At 41.7% G+C, this 22184-nt stretch overlaps 1 protein-coding gene across 10 annotated transcripts in view; it reads left to right on the top strand.

Moving 5' to 3' along the window:
• The window catches only part of CAPN6 (calpain 6), a 64433-nt gene that overhangs the window by 6133 nt on the left and 36116 nt on the right, over positions 1-22184 (top strand). For 9 of the 10 annotated variants that reach the window (XR_011728595.1, XR_011728597.1, XR_011728602.1 and 6 more), the window contains exons 2-4: positions 1906-2080; positions 21211-21342; positions 21785-21993. Coding sequence is in view for 1 of the 10 variants with exons in the window: in XM_071757579.1 (XP_071613680.1) it covers positions 1916-2080; positions 21211-21342; positions 21785-21993 (506 nt within the window). In the remaining 9 variants the exon portion in view is untranslated. The remainder of the gene's footprint in view (positions 1-1905; positions 2081-21210; positions 21343-21784; positions 21994-22184) is intronic. The other variant, XR_011728599.1, reaches the window with a different exon arrangement.

The following is a 22184-nucleotide window of genomic DNA, read 5'->3' as shown; positions in this document are numbered from 1 at the left end:
CCCTGGGAGCCCAGGCTGGGGCAGGGAGCAGCTGGGATTTATGTCCCCATTCCATATGCACTGCTGGTGTGTTATGGGGTGGTTATCCTGGGAGGACTCGTGTTCCAGTCTAGTAGAGAGAAGAGGAGAAAGGGTGGGGGAATGAGGTCATTAAAGATCTATCTGTATGAATTAGGCAGTGACAGCTGAAAACCTTATCACCCAGGGGCTATTTTAAAAACAAGCGTATCTTGCAAATAGGCTCAGTTTAAAATGTTAGTTAGCTCATGGGGAATTTTTAATAAGCAAGAATGTCAGTTATGAAATAATCTATATCCCACCCAAATTAGCCAAACCAATTTTTTTTTTTTTTTTTTTTTTTTTTTTTTTTTTTCCCTGAGCTATCTTTGTGTAATTGACGAGTTGTTCTGCACTTGAAGAATTGTGGGGGGAGCAAGTCTGTTTGCCTTGGCTTAGGAAGCTATCTGCCAAAAGAGATGCTTTGTGACTTTTTTGGAGGGAGGTAATTAACAAGAAAATAGCCCTTAGGAAAAAGGAAATTACTAAAAATGGCATCGTATCAGTGAGCCATTTGGGTTTTGAACTCTTATATTTGAGTGAAAATTTTCACCACAGTAACTTTAAACTCACAAGAACAAAGCCCATGATAAAATTTGATATTTCCAAGTGTTCCTCATCACTCTTCTGTATTTCTTTTGTTGTGCTATGGAAAGGCTACGCCTGTGCCTAGCTTGGCTTCGTTTTCAGCAAATTTCTGGAATCTCATCTAATTCGTGCTCAAGTAGTATGAGCTGAGAACACTGCAACAGGACACAGCAAGAAGGCTGCTAGGGCAGTGTGATGCCACATTCAGTTAAGTGCATGGTGTTCAAATCTTATGATCTGACATCAGAACAACCTTAATTTGTCTTTTTTGTTGTAGATAAGGAAGAGGAGGTAGTGGGAAGGAGGGGGAGAATAATTGCCACACAGGAGTGTTCCAAAAAGAATAAATTCAGATATACTCTCTCCATTCCCTCTCTTGAAACAAAGGTAGCATCCCTTCTCTCCTCCAGACTTCAGACTGTCTTGAATTATTTCTGTAGTTGATTTGTGATGTGTAGAATGTTCTGAAGCAATGTATCTGAGCACTGTGTCTGTGACCATAAACTTGCCAGGTTAGATAAGTCATGATTCTGGGAACCAAGGGAAGCAGATTGTTTGGGGTTTTTTTGTTGTTGTTCTTGTGAGCTTGATTTTTTTGTTATTTGTTTGGGGTTTTTTGTGTTTTTTTAATCCTCATCATTGAAAATATTTGCTGCTTCTGGGAATTCAGTTCCCTGAAATATAACAAAGAATCCCAAGACAGAAATACCAGCCAAAGTATTGTCACTTAAGATGGAGAACTGTGGAAATCTGTTTCTGGTTTTCTTAAGGCATAAGAGTTGGAGTAGATAATAACAGCTCAAGTGGCCAGAAGAAGAATGTAGGACAAAAAGATGGCCCAGCCCTTCACACATGGTACAGACAGAGAGCCAGGCCCCACTCTGCTACCTTTCCAATCAATTAGACAAAGCTAAAGGCTTGGTTTGTGTCTTGTCTGAACTCTCAAATGTCTTTCCTGGTAAGAGCTCTGTTCAGCCAAGAGCATCATCCTAATATGCAAGATCATCTTGGCATTTGTAGTCTTCTAGTCTACTGCTTAACATAATGTAATTTATCATCTGTTTGGTGTGGTGGTATTTTTTGTTGGTTTTTTTTGGTGTTTTTTGGGTTTTTTTGTTTTGTTTTTTTGGTTATTTTAACAGAAATCAGTAATCTTCTTTAGAACAAGTTCTATGCTGTGTTAAATACCAATGAGTGGTATCACTTGTGGACTTGAAAGAACCTTCATGATTTACAGCAGCCAATATTCATCTTCTCTAGACAGGCAGATATGTCTGCAGCAGTGCAGCTCTTCAGAGATCAGAAGTACAAGGAGCTGAAAGGGCAGTGCATCCAGCAGAAACAGCTCTTCCAAGATCCTGAGTTTCCAGCCTCTGATGAGTCCCTTTTCTATCAAACAGCTCCACCAAGGAAAGTTGAGTGGAAACGCCCAAAGGTAATTGATGCTTTGATACCTTCTTCCTCCTCAGTGTTTCAAAGGGTTTCTGCTGAAATCTTCCTGCTGAGTTTTATCCAGAGGGTATTCAGAGTTTTCCTTTATTGATTGACATTGCTTCTGGTCTCTCTATAGCTCTGCTGAAGTTACTGTGAATTTTACCTTAGACTTCTATAAAACCTTGATTACAGACCAATGATTTCATGCTAAAAATGAAAAGCTGTCTGTACACAACCCATAATGCTTATGCCTATTTCCAATTTTCACTAGCATCCTAACAGGAAAACAAATACATCATTCACTTCTAATTGTGACTAATGTACTAAATGTTTCAAATTACTTATTTTTGGGTTCTGTTAATTGGTTTGCCTTGAGGTTTTATGCCTCATACGTCTTGTATTTCCAAAGTAAGTCACAGCCATAAACAAATAATTCACAAGAATGCAAAATCATCCTCAACTTTGATCATGTAGCTTTCCATCAGAGAATGTGATCTGTTCTGATACTCTGACAAGTGTAGTGGACAGTGGAAGCCTCTAGCCAGATGCACACAGTGCTTTTACTCTTAAGCATGATTAATTTGTCCTTTACCCATATTTACTTTTGGGACTAGGATTAATCTTTTGGAAGCACAAACTTAAGTGGCTTTTCTTAGAAACCATTCTGCCAATGTGATCTTCACATGCAGCTGATGCTGGTGTCCAAACCAGTACATTTGGGATCTGTGAATCTGAAGCTTTTCTGAGGAGAGGTGAAGGCTGGTATTGTAGTTTAGACTCACAATTATACTCATGCTTTGGTCAGTTACCCTGCCCTGCTGGTAGCCAGACAGACCAAATTCTTAGGAAGTAATTATCTGTATTATATCTCTGTAGTCTAAAGGGGTTTAATCTGCCCTGATAGGAAAAGGAGTATAAATGAGAAAAAAGAGGAGGAGGGCTCAAGTGTTTCTTCCACTTTTTGTCCTTGGATCTGCACCTGCAATGTTAAATACATTCTGTTTGCTCATTCCAGTCAGATTCAAAGCAATAGGTCATTAACAAGCTGACATTAATTGCTTGTTTTGTACTTTTAAAGTCGCTTTGGGAAAGAGACAAAGACAGGGTAGTGTTGCTTCTGTGGCACCCCAGTATTAAGAAACTGGAGAAGACAAAAGGCACAGTGTAATTACCCTGCACTCTCCCTAGGATGGTGTGACTTTCCAAGGAGAAATGTTATGGAAAGATCATCCAACAAATAAAGAGTGATGCTCACTGCTCAGGGGCAGTACCAGGTCTGGGTTTCTCTGGGTGCAGTGTGGCATGGTGAGCACAGCCAGGCTAGAGGGTCCTGATTGCACACAGGAGCTGAGGTGCCTGTTTGCTCTTTCAGTGCTGCATAACAAATGAACTCCAAAGGTCTGACTCCACCTGGGATATCTGGTAGAGCTGGCTGGAACATGAAATTGGCAGGTTTTAGCACTCTAAAATTCCAAATTTTATTCTACATAAGAAAGAGGAAAGTCTGAATGTGCCAGATGATTTGCCTAAAGATGCTCTTAGACCTTATGTTGCTTTATTTCTATATCACCTTCCTTTGTGACACACCAGTGATGGGTAATGAAGAGTAAAAATAGTATGGAAGTGTCCAATTGTTTTTCATTTCTGGAGGAAAAAAATACCTCAAAGTGTTGGACTTGATTTCATAGAAAAAAATCACCTTCATCAGAATGTCATTTTCAGCTTTTGTTTGCTTCTAACTGGTGGGATATGATAAACTGTTTTGGGAACTAAAATATCTTTGGTTTTGGAATCCCTGATTTGAACCTTGGGAGCTTCCTCCTCTTCTATACCTGTCTGAGAAGATTTTGCCCTCTTTTGGAAGACAGAGGCAGCTCAGGGCACACCTGCCCAGGCACTGACTCTGGGTTAACTTTATATACTTGACCTGAATGTTCTTTACTCCACGTGTTCCCAGTGCCAGCTCCCAGTAAGCAGTCCTGTGGAATGTCTGGCAGTGTCCCAGTCCTTATCAATTTTGTGGAACGAGCTTCATGAACAACTTGGCTGTCAGGTGTAAGCATGGGGTTAAATCCCCCTCAGAGATAATGTGTGGCTTCATCCTTTGATTCCTCTGCCTCTCCTGGAAGTGCACTGCTGCAGTGGATCCCTGTTTTCCAGTCTGGCTGTGAACAAAGCTGGAAACATCTCATGCTTGGGACCACGTGTCTGAGTGCAGGAAGGCATGGAGGAGAGGGAGGTATCCTGGCACCACAGCTGGGTTTGAGCAGTTGCCCAACAGTGCACACTGAGGGCACGGAGCAGAGTGAGAGCTCATTGTGCCCTGGGATATCTGCCAGGATGGGGCCTGGGGATAATCCAGAGTTGGAGGAGAGTGGAGATTAAAGGGGAATTCCATAAACTGGTGTGACAAAGTGATGGGGATTCTTAGCACGTTAGGTGCCTTCTGTGTGACAAATGAGTTTGATTGTAGCAGCCCCTATAAATAGTGACACTGCTTTGCAGATGCCCTCCTGATGCCCCAGCTCTCTTCTGGAGCACAGCTCATGATTTAATGATCACTTCTTCAGATCTCAATGTGCTTTTTTCTTCCTTCAGCCTCTTCTTTCCAGTTAAAAATAGGGGACAACACCAGTGCTGTTGCTTAATCAGAGCAGAGGTCCCTCATCACCCCTCAAGCTTTGCAGAATCTGATTATTATTATTCTTCTGTGAAAATATGACTTATTATGCAAAAGCTGCTGACACATCCTGAAACTGCTCAAGTTTTGGGTTTTATTTCCCTCTCTGTGCCCAGAATTGTCCACATTCCTCTCTTGTTGGTGCCTATTGACTCTTTGGAAGTACATATGAACACAAGTTGCGAAGTTCTGTGTTGTGACATTTATGTTTGCTCTTGAAATTCCAACACATGTGGAATGTGCCTGAATCTGGGAGGTGAGGAAATGTGTTTCAGAGGGTGTAGCTCTTTGCTGGAGCTCACAAATCCTTTTGTGTGCCTCAAACATACAGAGGTGGTGCAGGTTGTATGTTGTGTGACCCACACACCCATGTCTTGCAGCTTGCTTATTTGTTGTGCCTCTCTGAAATGTGTTTGTAGGAGAAAAGGACCATGAAAAACTTGGCCTTGCATGAGTAGGAAAGAAATCTGGCTTTTTTTTTTTTTTTTTTTCCCTTTCACATCTGTCATGTCCTAGATCACACCACCATGGATGTTGTCCTCCACAGAACCAAGTGAGTCTGAGGTACCAAGTGTAACCTTCAGAGATGTTGTGCTTAATTCTGGTGCTGTGGGGCTTTGATACAGCACTGTGTGGATTACACTATTCCTTATTTTACAGGCACTTTTGTATGCAGTAATTAGCTGTGATAACACCAGTGCAGCAGCAGGGATGCTATTTGCCATTGTTAAGAATGGTTTTACTTGCCATTGAAAACAGATTTAGCTTTTGTGATCTTGAGCTTCATCTGTGGAAAGATTAAGTCAGATGTTCCTTTGCCAAAAGGATCTGCATGCATGTGTCAGGGGAAGGGCTGGAGCACACCTTGATTTTTATAGAAGAGCCTAAGCCATGCAGACTCAGAGTATGAAAGATCATAGGCAAAGCAGGCTCTGGCCTCAGTTTAAACCTTTCATCTTAAAGGAAAAGGGAAGAAATTAAGAGCTAAACTCTAGGAAGCAGTCTGCCCTGGAAGGTAATCTGGAGGTTGATGGGAAGGTTTCTGTGTGCATTAATTGTGTTTTCTAAGTTAAAATTGTGGAGGTGGAGAGGAGCTCGTGTAGTCCTCCTGTAGCCTTTTGTTAGCATGGAGGGGGTGGGTGAGGAGACCACAACAGGTGGGCAGGAACCACCAGAAGCAAGTGACAGTGAATTATCTTTTCATCCCTCATCAGCTGTGTACAACTGTGCACCCCAGAACCTCCTGCCAATGAAGCCTCTCCCTGCTGAAGGTTTTATTTGATAAAGTGTTAGAGCATCCTGGGTGCTTGGTTACCCAGAGCTTGGAGGCAGCCATCTGCCCTTCTCCTGCAGGTGTTGATCTGCAGAGGAGAAGGAGCTGCTTGCCAAGGGTTGGCTGCTGGAGCCCCACAGTGGGGTTAAGGACAGACTGCTCCTGGGGAGGAAGGTGTTAAATCCATCCCAGCTGTGGAGCTCAGATTGTTGGCACAGCTCCCAAAGATGCATGTGGCAACACAAAAGGATGCTCTTCCTGCCCGTTACCATGGCAACTGCACATTCATATGGCAGGGCTTGGCAGCCAGAACCTGCAGAAGATGATGAGGTTGCAATTAAGGGGAATTGTCTTCAGGTTGTTAGATTTAATTTTGAACTGGAGGGGGAAGGGGGGAAAAGGGGTGGGGTGATGGGTGAACATTAATGATATTAACAAGGAACTGCCACCCATCTGAGATCCTGGTGTGGGCAGAACTCCACCATGTGTGTGTTTCTGTAAGTGTAAAATCAGTGCAGGCACTTGGCTTATGAACCTTTGGTGGTTTGTTTGGTGATTTATTTGTGGAGAGACTTAAAAATCTGCCTCTAGAGTTTTATTTGTTTAGTGAGGGTAGATCTAGTGGAGTTAGCAATCTTTTGTACATCTGGGCTATCACTGCTCTTGCATTCCTGTGCTCCACAGGAGGATTTATTTACAAAAGCCCCCTGGAACTGGGCTACTAGGAGGAGGTGTCCAAAAGTAGAAGGCAAGTTCTTTCAAATCCAGGTCAAAACATGTTCTTTTATTCACTATTAGTTAAAATGTCCTGATTTTGTGTCTAGTTACACTTCAGAAATGGTTTTCAGGCCAACTGATTGTTTGTGACAGGGGCTTAAGTGATCTGACTGACCAGGTAAATGTGGGGTGCTAAAAACATAAAAGAAATAGCATCAGAAGTACTGTCTTGGATAGGTTTTTTTTTCTGCTCCTGGAAAAAGCATAAATACAAATCCATCTGCCTGTATTTTGAAGGGGATATTGAAATGTAAATGTTACAGAAATATTGAGGATGGGGGTGGACCAAGCTTTTAGTGTTTGGTTTAGAGATTAATCATTGCACCTACAGATCTGTGCCTGAAGAAAATTTCAGTTTATGGGTATGAAAAGACAATATGTATGCTAAAGCCCAGGGGTTTTGTGCACCCAAGACAGCCCTGGTGCAATGCTGTGAGGAGAAGGTTGATGTGTGTGTTCTCTTTCCTCTGTGAGCACATCCCATTTGGGGTGGATGCTGGGAGACAGAAGACATGCAGGTGTAATGGTGGTTTCTGTGCTGGGGTGGAATGAAAAGGGACCTGCTGAAATTTTTTAAGGAAAAAAATCCAAAACCTGAGCTCAAGCAGACAAGCAGCTCTGCATTCCACCAGAGCCCAGTGCTTTAAAACAGAGTGTGAGATCTTATGGACCACATCTTCCTTTTGTTACTTCCTGTGCTTTTCAGCACCAATTTGAACATATATGGAAATTCTCTTGGTTCTTGGAATACTGGTCATAATGGGGTGAGAATACCTGGAATTTCTGGCTGTGAGCTATGTGGATGACAGAAGCTTTACTGCTGGAAATAATAGGAAAAAACCACCTGCTTTGAACTGTGCCTCATTCTTGTTCCCACAACAATAAAATTTTATCAAATTATGTTAAGAAACTGTAACTTTAAAAATGAAGCTTCTGAGGTATTGGGATAAACTGACTTTAAAAAATAAGCTGCCTGATCAAACATGGGCAGTTTCAAATTTGCTGCCATAGGTAGAAGCATAGACAAGATTATTGAAAAATAAACTAAATCTTGATATAATTTTATTATTTAGTGTTTGTTTAAATAATCTATTTAAATAAAATTCTTCATGGTTGTATAATGTTGTAGAATAATACAAACTGTTTCTTGCATGAGCAAAGAAAAAAATGAGTTATTGCTTTATCATTCACTTCCCTGTCCTCTTATATTGTAATTTATAATAGTGATGACAACCCAAGTGCTGTGATAAACCTAAATAGCAATGCTAATACCTTAAATACCTGTATTATGATCTACAGAAATCAAAAAAGTAATTGGAATCCATTGGAACTGGAGTTCTTGTTCTAACAACCAGGAACATAAGCTCTTGGATGACATAATAGAAGAACACTGTAATTATTACCCTACCATGAGCCTGTTATCATTTTAAAATTGATAATAGACCTGGCTGTTCCAAGTAATTGGTCTTTTTGAGGAGCAGACAGTTTCTGGGGAAAAAAAAAGAGAGAGAGAGAGGTGGAATGGATTGGGAGGGGGGAATGTTCAGTTGAAAGCAGTTTATTAAAAAAAAAAAGTTTTTAAAGTTGCAGCTTTCCTCCAAATACACTAATAAAAATGAAATGTTGCTTGAAATTTTCTTGAAACGTTTTCCATCTACAAAGGGACTTCCCCTGCTGATCTTCTAAGGTACTTGGAACAGCATGTTCTGCTGGTGTCCAGCCAAGTAATTCCCTAAACACATCGTGGGCTTTGTTTTGTTTCTTTCTTTCTCCCATTATTATTTTTCCTAAGGTTTTGAGGTGTTACTCTTTTTCACTGAACGTGTTCTGAAAAGAAAATGACTTCTCCCTTTTCAGGGAGAACACCTTCATGTGTTCCTACCCTCCCTGTCTGCTCTCCAGCTCTGCTCATCTGTCTTCCTTCTCATATGACATTTCTTTGCTTGTATGATTTGCAGAAATAAGAGGAAGAAAACCATCCTCCAGACTGCTGTTTGTGGTATTGTAGGTGATGATCTTGATGTTCTGAGGGGTCATGTTGGGCTTTTCCAGCCCTTTTCTTCTGATCTCTGTGCTTCAGCATTCAGTCAGTGGAATTGCCTTGCACAATAAATAGCTCTGATGTGGTGAGGGTAGTGTGTGTGGGGGGCATGTTTCTAGCTCTTATGATGATTTCCTTTGAATTTGAGGGAGAGGGCTGTTTGCCTGAAGAGAACTCAGACTGCCTGCTCATGACTTGCATCAAGATTGCTTCTGCATCTGATTTCAGCCTTGGGCAGATGGATTTGGGAGCCAAAGTGAGTTCAGAGCAGGAGGAAAGACCAGAGCAGTGGGATAGCCTTTAGCTGCACCCTCATACAGTCCATTGCCCTTGCTTGGCTGGGAAATGGCACAGGTGGAGTTTTTTTTAGGAGTATTTTTGTGCAATTAGCCATGTAAAACATGGTGGACAGCTCACAAGATGTGAAAGCAGCCTGGGGAAACAGAGACACCAAAGGAGACCCCCCAGGAGCACACAATTGAGTCTCTTGTATTTCAGGTTAACTTTATTATCCATCTGTGCTCATTAGGTAATCTCTTGTGGAGAGAACTCCTTGCAGAGTGAAGGAAAGGCCTGTGTGGCCAGAGCAGAAGAGACAGCTGCCAGGAGAGATCATTCCTCAAGCACTTGGGAGCACAGGATGTTGATGACAGTCAAAGGGGAGTAGTCTGGATGGGAGGAGACCATCCTGGGTTGAAATGCCCAGGCTGTGGCCACTGGGCTAGTTCATGTCCTGTGTGACACTGATCCTTTCACAGTGGCTGGGACATGCTCTGCTCCAAGTCCTGCCTCATCTTCCAGCAGGCCCTGCTCTAATTGGGGTTCAGTGTCAGAGGTTTGGGGGGGGGAAGTGTGTGTTGACTTTGTCTGCAAATTTGGTTTCTTATTATTCTAACCTCTGCCACTGAGATATCAAAGTAATAATTAACAGGCTTGTCTCTGGAAGTCTGCTCTGCATTGGACCCTGCAAGAATTCTGCTAACAGCAAATATTTTGGATTTGATTGCATTTTACTTTGAGAATTTAAAAGGTGAAGTGATATAAACTCACAGAAAACTATAAATTTCACCCCTGCAACCTGAAATCTTGGTTCACTTGCAGTAGCATTTCCACCTGTGAAAACATCAACCCAATTTCTAAACCAAGGATGAAGCCTGGATGAAGGGCTGTGGGTGCCGGGGTCACTCTGCCCTGAGAAACTTTGTGTCTGGTCCCAGTGAGTCTTAGCAGCTGCAGATGCTTCACCCTCACATGTCCCCCCCAGAGCACGCAGGCACGGAGGGACAAACATGGATGTTTGACAGACTTGGGAAGCAGAATGGTGCAGTTGGAAGAAGGATGAAGCAGTGCTTTGGACTTGTTGGCACAGCAGGGCAAATCTGGGGCATTGTGAAGGCAAAGCACCAGAATCTGTGCTATAAAAGTTGAGTGGTTTTAGCCTTATAAGGGGGATTGAAAACATTTTTGTCCTCAGTGTGGTGAGTCAGTATTTGCATGTGCTAAGGGTAGTGATGGGAAAATAGTAATATTCCATATGGACAGTCCAGCCACCTGCTCTGCTAGAAGAGGGGTCCAAGAAGCATGGAGAAGTTATTGGACAGAGCAACAGTCAGAACCAAAGGACTTGCAGATGTGCTCTTAAGCACTTTCTTTCCCAAATGTTTTGTTCCTGTGGTGAGGAAGTGAGCAGAGCTGTGTGTGGTGCCCTGAGGACTTCTCTCCCAGAACCAAACAAACAAGTAGGGATCTCTTAACTCCAGTAACACCATCTGGCAGTGATTGCTGGCAGTGGCTGGGGCTCATGTCTCAGAGGATTGTGTACATCTGTGTGACCCTCCTCAGTGTCCCATTTTCCTAGACTGGAATCTGCAGTTCAAGTCAAGGCTGAGATGTCCTGGGGAGCTCAGTGTGCTGTGGCTCAGCCATGTGCTAAAGAAGCAGCCCCAAAAACTTGATGGGATTTCAGTCAGGTGGGCTCAGTTTCTGTGTTTGAGAAGAAGGTTCATCAGAAACAGGAACAGGACCTTCATTGTGTTTCTGGGTGTTAAGCAATTTGAAAAAAAGTGTTGGGGGGGAACATTGTTTCAGAACTTGGGAGGGTCTTGTGTTGTGAGATGGGTATTTAATGTAAGAAGTGCTATTGGAAGTGAAACAGATACTGGCTTATATCTTAGAAAGTATCCTTTCCTAAACAACAGGAGTTAATTAACTTAGTTTAATTAACTCTCATTCCCATCAGTGATAATAAGGTGGTGCCCCTCACTATTAATAGCTATTTTTTGGGGGGTGAAACTCTGGCCCCTTGCAAAGCCTTGAGATTTTTGCTGTGGTCTGGGTTATCACCTTGCCTTTTGCCCAGTGGGCTGAGTATGGGAGGCAATGTGAAAACAGCATTTGGCATGTTTTCATCTTGCTTACTGGCTGGATAAACCATTCCTTCCAGAATATTTTGTCCATAATGTTTTAATCCTGAGAAGTTATGACATCTTTCTCCTGGAATTGCCAAAGTGTTCCCAGAATGGATCTATTGCTCGCCCTTATTTTATGAATTCCATCATTTTATTTTTATTTTGCCTGGAAAATCTTTTCAAGATGGAGCTTACCCAGAAGAGATGAGCAAGAATCTAAAGCCTTCATCTGCCTGCAAGAATCCCACTTCTAACCTCTCCATTGAAGTCTGGTGGCTGAGTGGATCTGGTGTGACATGAACTTGATGGCTCAATCCCATTTCTGGTGCACTTCAGAAAATTCTTGGTTCTTAGTTGTGCCTTTATGTGTTGGCTGTGTTGTGATAGGAAGCAAAATCCCCAGGGACACCTTGCAGTGTCCCTGCCCTCTCTCCTCCAGAAAGCTTCCTGGAGAGCTGGGAGCTCCATGGATGTCCTGACATGCAGCTGCACCTTCCTCCCCTTTGCCTTGCAGGTACCAGGGCAGTTTGAGGCACGGGTTCCTCTTTTTTCATGGTGATGTCCTTAGCTGCACTCACCCTTTCAATGAGTGTTGCATTTATATAACTATGATGGAGAGGCAGTGCTTGAAAGTGGCATCTTCCTCAACAGCATTATTCACCCAGGTCTTCCAGGGATATAATTATGAGCAAACATTTGTAAATGACATGCACACTTGCCAAGCAGACAGCTCTCCAGATGCCATTATTTTGTTATCTCCTCTCTTGGCAGTTTTTCCAGCTTATATTTCCCTCCTTCAGACTGGATGGAGGCTTTCTTACGTTGTTGTGGTTGTTTCCTCTAAAGAAAAAAATATTTAAACGACCTCAGTGTCATTTCTAGAATGTAAACAACACAACCCCAAGGTTCTGAATGTTTCATTAAAGTTTAAAATGTTAGGTTTTATTTAGTGGGCTCAGTCATCATTAGATGAAAATTGGTTTCTCAGAGAGTCAGCTTCTATTTGTCCTGAGGCAGTGTGATGATGGGAGGCACGACATGGTAAAATTTGTTTTGAGCCTGTAAAACAAAAAGCCCAAGGATCACATTCACAGCCAGTGTAAGTCTTTGTGCAGTAATTGTTAGTTCATTGGTTTAATCTTCTTGAAGAATTAAATGTCTGACTTCTCTGAAAGAAAAATTATAGCCCAAACATGCCAGTTGCAAAGGAAATGAAGGTACTGTTCTGTCAACACTCTTGAGAAAGAGTGGAAAAGGATCCAGATCCAAAAAATGCTTTGTATGTTAAGAGCTTTTTGCTTTTCTCATTTTATTTCCATATTTGAAAGGTTATTTGGGATGAGTAAAGTCGAGGAATTCGAGGTTTTGTGAGTCACTGTAACTTAGATTTGTAACATAATTTATTTGAATTTCATGTTGCTTCCCTGTTATTTAAATGTATGTTTCCTTCAAGATTCATTCTAGGTGAAATTAAAGAAAGATGTAGGTTTTCCTGGCTAAAAAGAAAATTTAAAAATCCTTCACAGCTGAAGGAACCTTTCAGAACTGCTGTATGAGGCATTGTTTCTAACTTGATCTTAAAGGCTAAAATAATTTGAATTTGCATCTTTTCAAGTTTGTAGGAAAGATTATGTTCTTTCTCAGGAAAATACACTGTCTTTGGTAAGAGCAGAGGGGATCTTCTGGGTTTTATCCAGTCAACTTTGGCCAGCGTGAGCAAAAGCCAAAGCAGAAGGGTAGAGGTGGATGGAAGGGCCTTGGGTCTCTTCTTGGAGAAAGCAACATCAGCTCTTTGGGCTGGCTGAAGTGATGATGATTTACAGTGGAAATCTTGCCTGATTCTCTGCATTTGAATAGAGCCAAGAGTAGAGACACTAAGAAATGTGGTGTGCTTGGGAGGAACAGGGATACCATGCTCAGTAACTGCTGCAGCCATTCCAAAATCTGCAAAAAATTAAGAATAAACCCCCCCCCCCTTCCTCCAGTGAACTATAAATACTGAAGTTGTAAAACCAGGAAAAAGCAGCCTTGGCAAACCTCAACATTATTAGAAACAGCTTTCTCCTTGCCTTTTGAGAGTTAAGATATGTTTCCTTAGGTTTTCCCCTAACCTGACTTTGACTGTTAGGCTCTGATTGAATAAAATAATGAAGGTGATTGATAGTGTGAGGGGGGGGTTAGAAGGTGACTCAGGATTTTCTCCTGGAAGTGGTCTGTGTGTTGAGCACCAGCAGAGAGGCTCCTGCAGTCACAAATGAACCAGAGGGATTTCAGTCTCCCTGATGGGCTTTAGAGTTCCAGCTGGCTGAGATGGTTTTCCTGATACATCATAAAGAAATGAAACCTAGCTGGAGAGGAGCAATGCTGGACCTGGAATGGTTCTCCACCACTGTGCTCTAAGACTGTCTGGGGTTTGATATTTAGTCAGGTTCATGTTTGAGTTAGCAGCACCTCTCTGACTTCTCTTCCTGGGGGAGAAGCAGACTGTTTCTCCCAGTAGAAGACCTTGGGAGATTTCTGTCTTCTTGGGTGACTGGGAGACTTGAAGTTCTCACAGCAATTACTAAATGTTCATAGAGAATCTGTCTTTAAAATAATTTTTAGAGTGCTTTGAACACATTGTGATAGGAAATAGAAGTCCTGGAGCCTTCTGTTTCACCCAGACAGTATCTTAGTTTGGAAATCACTGCTAAGAGTTTCTCAGTTTCATCACTCAAAACTGAAGCAAGTTATCTCATGTGCTGATAACTTTATTGCTAAATGAACATCTTTCCAAGATAAGGTTTTACAAGATGTTTTAGAAATAGGAAATAAGCTGCTGTTTGTTATCAAGATATGTTAATAAAATTGTGGTAGTTTCTGTGAATTTGAGAGATGTCCTGCTCATTTGGCTGAGTTATAGAAGTGCTTTTATTATTCAGCAGTAACACAGAAGCCTCAGTGTCATCTTTGATCCAACATTTTTTACAGGTCAGAATTTGAACTCTTAGGCAAGCAGTCAGGTTCCTTTTATTGGGAAGGTGGTTGATTGCTCAGAATGTCAAGCAGGCATCACATATTTTAACTTCTTTCTCTTCACTATGTTTTGTTCTGTGTTGGCTGCAGTGGGCAACACTGGTGTGACCTTTGGGACCTCTCTGATGGGTGCTGTGTTTGTCCTCACTGGGTGCTGGTGTCACTCTCCTGGCTGGGCAAGGAATGGAAGGAGTGAGCTCCAGAGGTAGCCTGATGGGAAGGCTCTTTTTCTAGAGCATGTAGATGAGTGACCTGATAAAACTCTGAGGGTGTGACAGCACTATGGTTCTCTGCAAGGTGTTGGGTAGATCTCTGTTACTAATACTCCCCATGCTACCTGATCTGTTGCCAGAAAGGATGTGCAGGCTAGAACTTAAGTCTGATCCATGTCCTCTTGGAACTGAGGGACTCCATTGACACTGACTTTTGGATGCTCAGAAAAGTTGGGTTGTGCTGCTAATACAAAATTTTTACTTAAAACAAAAAAATCAAAAAAGTTATTTTATTTCAAGTCATGTGTAAAAGCTCTTGTCTTACATTGAGGATCTTATAGACAGGTTTACAGTTCTTTTTTTATGTTATGAAGCAAACATCTAGCCCAGAGAGGTGTGGCATATATCACAGCTCCAGAAATGCATCAAGACACTAATTTTCTTTTCTTTAAGCAAATAAGTAGGGGAGAACACCTCAAGGTGCTGTTTGGAAAAGATGAGGAGACTGGGAGAAGAGGGCAAAGAATTCTTATCATCATGAAAGTGTCTGAGGTAAATGCCAAAATTAGTAGATACTGGAATCTAGGCTGAAGCCAAACTCTGCTGGAAAAAGGATGGGGAAAGGAGGAACTTGTAGCTGAAGAGGTTTCTGGTCTTCAGTGGTGTGGTTCAGGCTTATGTTTTTTAACCTTTTAAGTCTGTGTATTGCCATTGGACAAAAAGAAATATCTCCTTTCAAGTAAAACAAATCACCTCCAGCTTAATCTTTCACTGCAGACAATGTTCCTTGGATGTCCTGACTTTGGTTTTGCTACACAGTGCCTGATGTAATAACAAAAAAAAAACCCAAAAAATCCCAACACCTACCATGTAATAACAGGGGAAAAAAAAAAAAAAAAAAAAGGTGAGTTTGCTGAAATCTACCTAATTCTCTTCTGTAAACATCACATTCGCTGCCTCCTGAGAGGCACTGATAAAGAATTCAGTCTGCATCAGTTACCAACCCCTTGAGATGCTGCATAAAGTCAGACCAGATAAGTCCAGAAAGGTCATGGACCTGAGTCAAAATGCTGACAAAGAAAATAGCTGCTTCCCCAGCCAAAAAGCCAAGCCTACAGACCTGGGAATTGTTTATTCCACACTGGTCCAGTGCTGAAAATTCCAGTGTGGTGAAAAATTGTGTGTGACATTTCCCAACCTCATTTTCTTATTATTTCCCATCTTAGGAAATTAGTTCAAGATCTTGATTGAGAAGCATGTTTTGAGGAAGCAGTACAAAATAACCCCAAAAACCAGCTAAACAGTGGGTGGGTCTGATGAACTGTGAGTGGACTTATAGCCCATGTCTGACCTCACCAACATCTGTGTGTGCCTGGAAGAGGTATTGGGGAGTTTCTTTAAAAATTCTTACAACTGGGCCATCCCTCTGGTACCAGCATTGAATGCAGAGACATTTCCACTGCTTTGGGACAGAGAAACAGAAATAAAGTCTGATTTGCCTGGGCCCCTTCCCCATAGGCTGTGTATCCCATTGCTGACATACCATTCTAATCTCTATTAATGACTTTGGGATAATCTAATATTTATTTTCTTAAATACAAATGAATTGATTTTTAATGTCCTTATTCCTGCCCATAGGCATCTCATCCAGCAGAAGCTCTTTTGACCTCTGTGCTCACAGTGGTCTTGAATATTGTCCAGCCCCAAGTAATCTTTCTACTTTATCCTCCTGTTTTCCACAGAGCATCACCAACTCAAAAGCATGGAAAATTTTTTTAAAAGCATTTTACAGCCAAACTTTAGGTTGGTAGCCCCAAAATAGTGACTTTTCTGATGGAAAAAAATTTACTTTTTTCAATAAATTGGTGTATGTCTTTTTAGCCAATTAAAATGATGCTTTGATTAAATTGCTCTCTGCAAACTATTTCAGACTTGTAGTAGCTCTGGAATAGCAGAGACTGGAGTTCCATGGAGGCTGGAATCACTAATGAGTGAGACATGGAAGAGAGAAGAAATTCCAAAACAGGTGGCAACATGACCAAACCAAAAGTGGTCTTGGGCTTCTCAGAGTGTGTGTTCACTTAAGTAACAATAATCTTTGGGAGATTTTAACTTCAGATCATTAGCTAATCCTTTTTTAAAATTTCAGGTAAAATAAGTTCACTGAGAAAACAAATGTTATCCTCAAAGTATTACAGGTGTGCTGTACATCTGTAGAACATTGCTCTAAAGCATCACAATAAAGGGTTTATCAAGCATCACAAATGTAGCTAGGGTAGCAGAGATGGCATAGAACGCCTCTGAGAGGCTCCTGGGAGAGCAGAAAACCCTTTCTTGTAGTCTTGAGTGAGTTTCAGTAAACACTTTGACCAAAATCCAAGAAAAGGTCATCCCTGTGGCACATCCTATCGTACCCCTCCCAGCAGCTGTCAGCATTGTGGATGAAAGCATCCCTAGTGCTCCAAGGGTCAGGTGAAATCTAGAAACAGCCAAGGCACACACCACGTTGCCCAATGTTTTGGGGTTTTTTTGCTTCCAGAAAATTGATTCACATCTTCCCCAAGTCCCAGAGGCAGGGCAAGGCTGAAACCCATGTCCTTCACAGAGCATTAGTCAGTGCCAGCCCCAAACTGAACACGGAAGAAAAGAACACTATAAAAATGTCTGTGATACGTTTGGTTTTGTAACAGCACTTGTTGGAGAGGGAGAAGTGGGGAGAAACTTTTCACAACCCCCAAATAACTGAGTTTTCCTGTACACAAGGCTGGCAAAGTCTGGCAGCCCCTTCCATGTGTACACTTGGCTTTGATTTTTAGGAGGTGTGGGCAGTACATTGCCCTCAGGAAGTGATTGATGTTCCTGGCCAACAGGCATGAAGTTTGCAGAGGAATTGCACATCCTGAGCTCAGGGTGTACCTGAGGACTGAGTCTTCCTTTTGTTGATTTATAAGGAATCACTAGTGAGAACAGTCACAGATCTTAGCAAGGGCTGTTTCACTTGGGTCGTATCTGCTCTTGCTTTTCTTTTGATGGAGGTTTCTCTGAGGGGTTAGAGTTATACCTCAGGCCACATTTATAACTTAAGACTTTGTTTTTTAATTATTTTATTTTCACTCCACAGGCAGAGCTTTTTCCAGGCACAAGAAGGTTGCAAAAGGCTTTTTGCATATATTGAAGCATCTCACACAGTTGGACTCAGTTATTTTTTTATTTGCAACTGCAATTGCCTTGGCAGACAGCCTGATCTGGGGAGGGTTTCTATACATGTGCCAGTGCAGCTGGGATTTATTACAGGATAGACAATCTCTTGTACCTCTTCAGCTACACAGCCTCAAAATAAGCTTTGTCTTTACCACCTTAGGTAGGGCCTGTTCATAGCTGGCAGGAGCCCAAGCTGAATTTTTATATCCTTATTCAGAAGGAATTGCCTTTCCCCTTGCTGCCCTGTGCCCACCTTGGTCCCTATATAAGTTGACTGTGATATGAGGACAGGAGAAGAGAAAAAAACGGAAAGAATTCTCAGCTCTGAGATAATTCAAGCTGCTTTAAAGAAGTTTAAGGGAATGGTCTGCTGGGCTTAAGTAGTTGAGACTTAGAGAATCAAGGAAAGTGTCTCCAAAGTGTGCAAGCAAAAGTGGTTTTTTATGTTGGGGCTGGGTTCCTTAAGGGTTGCTGAACAAAGTATGCTCTAAGTGCTCCTGAATCCTTTGAAAATCCTTGTTGCAAACACAATTATTGTTTTTTATTGTCTTTCCTTTCCCTGAATCTCTGTTTTTCTATCTGAACCAGTTGATAGCTCCTAATCCATTAGAAAATAATCTTTCCCTTTGCTCAGACATCAGGGGTCTCTCAGTGTTTTTACAGTGAGGGTTCAGTTAATGTCTATGAAGACACATAGCAAATTACTTAACCCTTTGAATGTTTTTCTCCCTATGTATAATCAGCATTGCAGGGTTTTAGTTCATGGATATTAGTTAATACTTGTACCAAGACAGAAAAACACCACCCCAGATGCAGCAAACATGAGAACTGAGCTCTGCTCAGCTCTGATAAAGCCTCATTTGGAGCAAAGAATTTGGGTACCACATGTCAACAGTGATACAAAACATGAAGAACCAACTAAGACTAGAGAAGAGAGAGTTGTTAAAGGTCTGTAGGTTACAGGAGAAGCTGCTGCAGAAAAGTTTCTCTCCACTCACAAAGATCTTGGGTTTACAGAGCTGCTCAGCAATGCCCTCCTCTGCTGACCAGTGGAGGAAGCATGGGGATTTTCCCTCCTGTTCAATGCAGGTTAGAGAAGCTTCAATGAAATTATTTCCTGTGATCCCTCACTAACCAAGATTCTCATCTCCAGCCTGCCCAGTGCTCTCCCAGTCTGCTCCTTAACCAGTTCATTCACTTGTTCTCTTACAAGGAGACAAACCAATTAAAATCAGAAAAAGGAGGTTGTGAGCCACTTTATTTCAGCAGAGAATTTATTTGGTTGTCATTCCTCTGCTGGTAGTTAGCTTGGTTCTCAATTAAAGTAAATTATCACTGCTGAGATCATTATTGAAAAAAAATACTTTCTTTTTTAATGGTTTGTTTTGTTTGAGGGTTTTTACATGTTTGGGGCAACCAAAAATGCTTAAAGATCCTCACAAGGACTGCAGAAGAATATATTTAAACAGCACATTCCTAAGTGTGTTGGGCTTAGGTAGCCAGGTCTATCTCAAAAGCATCCCTTTGAATTTGCTATGCAGCATAAATGGTGAAAAGCAAAATGCCCAGAAGAGAGCTGTAGCTTGCACCTGAGTATTATTGTGCATCTCCTCTGAGCCACACAGTGACAGTCATCAGAGAGGCTGTTATAATGGCTGTAATTAATGACAAAAGAAAGAGAATGTCATTTTCTTGCACTGTTCTTTAGTCTCAGGAGTCCAGGGCTCCTTTCTTTAATAAGGAAGGGTTTATCAAGCTGGATCCTGAAGAATTTAGTGACTGTGGTGAAACAGGGAGGTGCTGTTTCCTAGGTTCTGCTGTTCTATGTTTGCTTTGGACCCCAGTGGTCAGCAAATGTTAATCTCACCCATATGTTTGGCAGCTGATGGATGCTGTGCTCTGCTTTCTTCTCTGGGGGCTGTGCAAGATGCAAGACACACTTCAATTAAAAATGGGAGTTTAATGTGGTTATTTTTAGCAAAGCAAACCAAACATGAGAAGATATTTGTAATACATGGTGGTGCTTAATTTCTTTCATAATAAATGAAATTTTTGGCTTTCTGTAGTGAAAGAGAAGCTTGGATAACTTTAACCCTGAAAGCTCAATTTATCCCTTGATTATTATGCTAACAAAATAACATTTTGAAAGGAAAAACAAACTAGAAATTATGACTGCTAGAGATGCATGGAAATGGGATATGAAACTTGAGTCAAAACCAAGCTGGGTTTGGAATGTGTCTGACCACTGTGTAGTAAAGGAGTCAACTGACTTCAGCCCCTTCAGGAGGCAGCTGGGTTGATGTAGCCCCAGCTGAAGGGCTAACCTGAAGCTCCTGTTACCATTCCATATCCAGGCTCCCAGGCAGATTGAATGAATCTGTCCATGATGCAGATGAATTCCTTGTCTGTGGTCATTTTTCCTCATAGGCATAATTTTGTTATTCAGAATTTTATTAAGGTCTGTTAATAAGCTTTGAAATGTCTCTAAGTGAATACACAGGTAAAGAAATATTGATAGAAGATCAGGGTCATACCAAAATCTTCCACTTGTTTACCAAGAGGCATTTAAAATTTCTACCAATTGTCTCATGTCAAAAATAACATTTTCTTAAAGAAAACAGCAGCAGCTCCATGCATTACATTCCATGAGCTGACTTCAGGCTGCCATCTGCTAAACCAGCCCAGGAGAACAGGCTTTCAGCTCAGCACTGAAGTGGTTCTGGTTCTGTTCTCTGAAAGTAAGTTCAGCTGGCACTGATTTGTCACACTCCCATCAAAGGGAAGACTGAGAGGTTCTGACATGTCTCTGGTGTGTAGCCAGCCTTGGATTGCAATCTTGGTATTTTAGGATCATCATCTATAATTATTAAAGGGGGAATCCATGAGGTAAGTAGCACAGCTCCTTGTTCTGCTGCTGATAACAAATCAGAAAAACTGTAGTAAATTTGGAGTTTCCTGCCATTCAGAGGTGAGAGGGGGTTATTTATTCTGCATTTCTAATGCCTGGACATAAGACCATTTCTTTTCCACAGTGTTGAAAGTTGGGGATATTCTTATACTGTGAAAGAGCAGAATTTATTGTCACTGCTCTTCCATCCTCTTAACCAGCCAGGAAGAGCAAGGATTCACACAAGAGCAATCAATGAGTTGAAACCAGAGGGTTCCATATCAATTATGGGTCAGTCAGGTTACCTGTTTTCTGATGTGTTGCTTGAGAGGTTCTCTCTGGGACTGGGCCACATACATATTTGTTAAGGAGAACACTGTCTACCAAGGGTTTCCTGGTAAAAAACACAATACTGCTTTTTCCTCATTTTTGGATTATAAGAATTTAATTAATCCTGTATAACCTGACTTTCAAATAGACTCAGTGCCAGAGGGCTTTTGAGCTAACTGGTACAGAAACCCCACATTTCAGTGGGAATATGACACAGAACAAGTGTGGAGAGACATAGTTAAAAGGATGCTGTGATCATTGCAGGAGTGGATCTCCAGTAATCTTTTTTTTTTTTTTTTTTTTTTAGGACCTCTGTGAAGATCCCCACCTGTTTGTGAATGGAATCAGCTCCCATGACTTGCACCAAGGCACACTGGGGAACTGCTGGTTTGTGGCTGCATGCTCCTGCTTGGCTCTGAGGAAGTCCCTTTGGCAGCAGGTAGGTGATCAATGTGCTTGCTGCATGGAATAAAGCTAATAAAGCTAATAACCCTTGGCTGTTTCCCTGCCTATCAGACAGTGGTTTTCCCTTGTGGACTAATGTGCCTCTCTGATGAGTGGTGAATGTTGATGATTCAAATCTTCCCCCTCTTCAGAAGTTCATTTTTCATGTTATGAGACCTTCACAGTCCCACTGAGCACCAAAGGAGAGATGCAGCAAATCCAGAGAGTGCAGTAGGCACTGCTTGTCTTTCTCTGCAAATCAGTTTACATCTTATTTTCCTAAAAGATCCTTTGGAATGGGACTATATTTGACTACATACCAAGTCCTGCTCGTGAAGCTGCATACCAGCACAGTGCATGCTCTAGAACAGTCTTCCCTCTGAATAAATCTTAATATTGTGCATTTGGGGGGACTTTCCCTTTCTGTGGTTCCTCAGGTGATTCCAGACTTCAGTGAACAAGAATGGGACCCTAAAAACCCCGAGAGATACGCTGGGATTTTCCGTTTCCGTTTCTGGTGCCTCGGGGAATGGACAGAGGTGGTTGTTGATGACCTCCTGCCAACCATGGATGGGAGGTTGATCTACTGCCACTCCAATGTGAAGAATGAATTCTGGAGTGCACTACTGGAGAAAGCTTATGCAAAGTATGACCTAGTCCATTCCCCTTTTAGTCCTCAGTGCAGTCCCTTCTATCCATCTTTTTATTTTATCTTTCAATTCTATCATACTTTCTACAGGTTTTTAGATTTGCTGCATGTGGAGAACCTAAAAAAATATTGAAAATGCCTCTTTTAATCTACATGAAGTGAATCTTATGAAAGAGTGCAACTCACTC

This window comes from Heliangelus exortis, chromosome 14, assembly GCF_036169615.1.
Source record: "Heliangelus exortis chromosome 14, bHelExo1.hap1, whole genome shotgun sequence".
In the NCBI taxonomy this organism is placed as follows: domain Eukaryota; kingdom Metazoa; phylum Chordata; class Aves; order Apodiformes; family Trochilidae; genus Heliangelus; species Heliangelus exortis.
The sequence above is the reverse complement of the archived record's forward strand: the minus strand, read 5'-3'. Positions and strand labels throughout refer to the sequence as shown.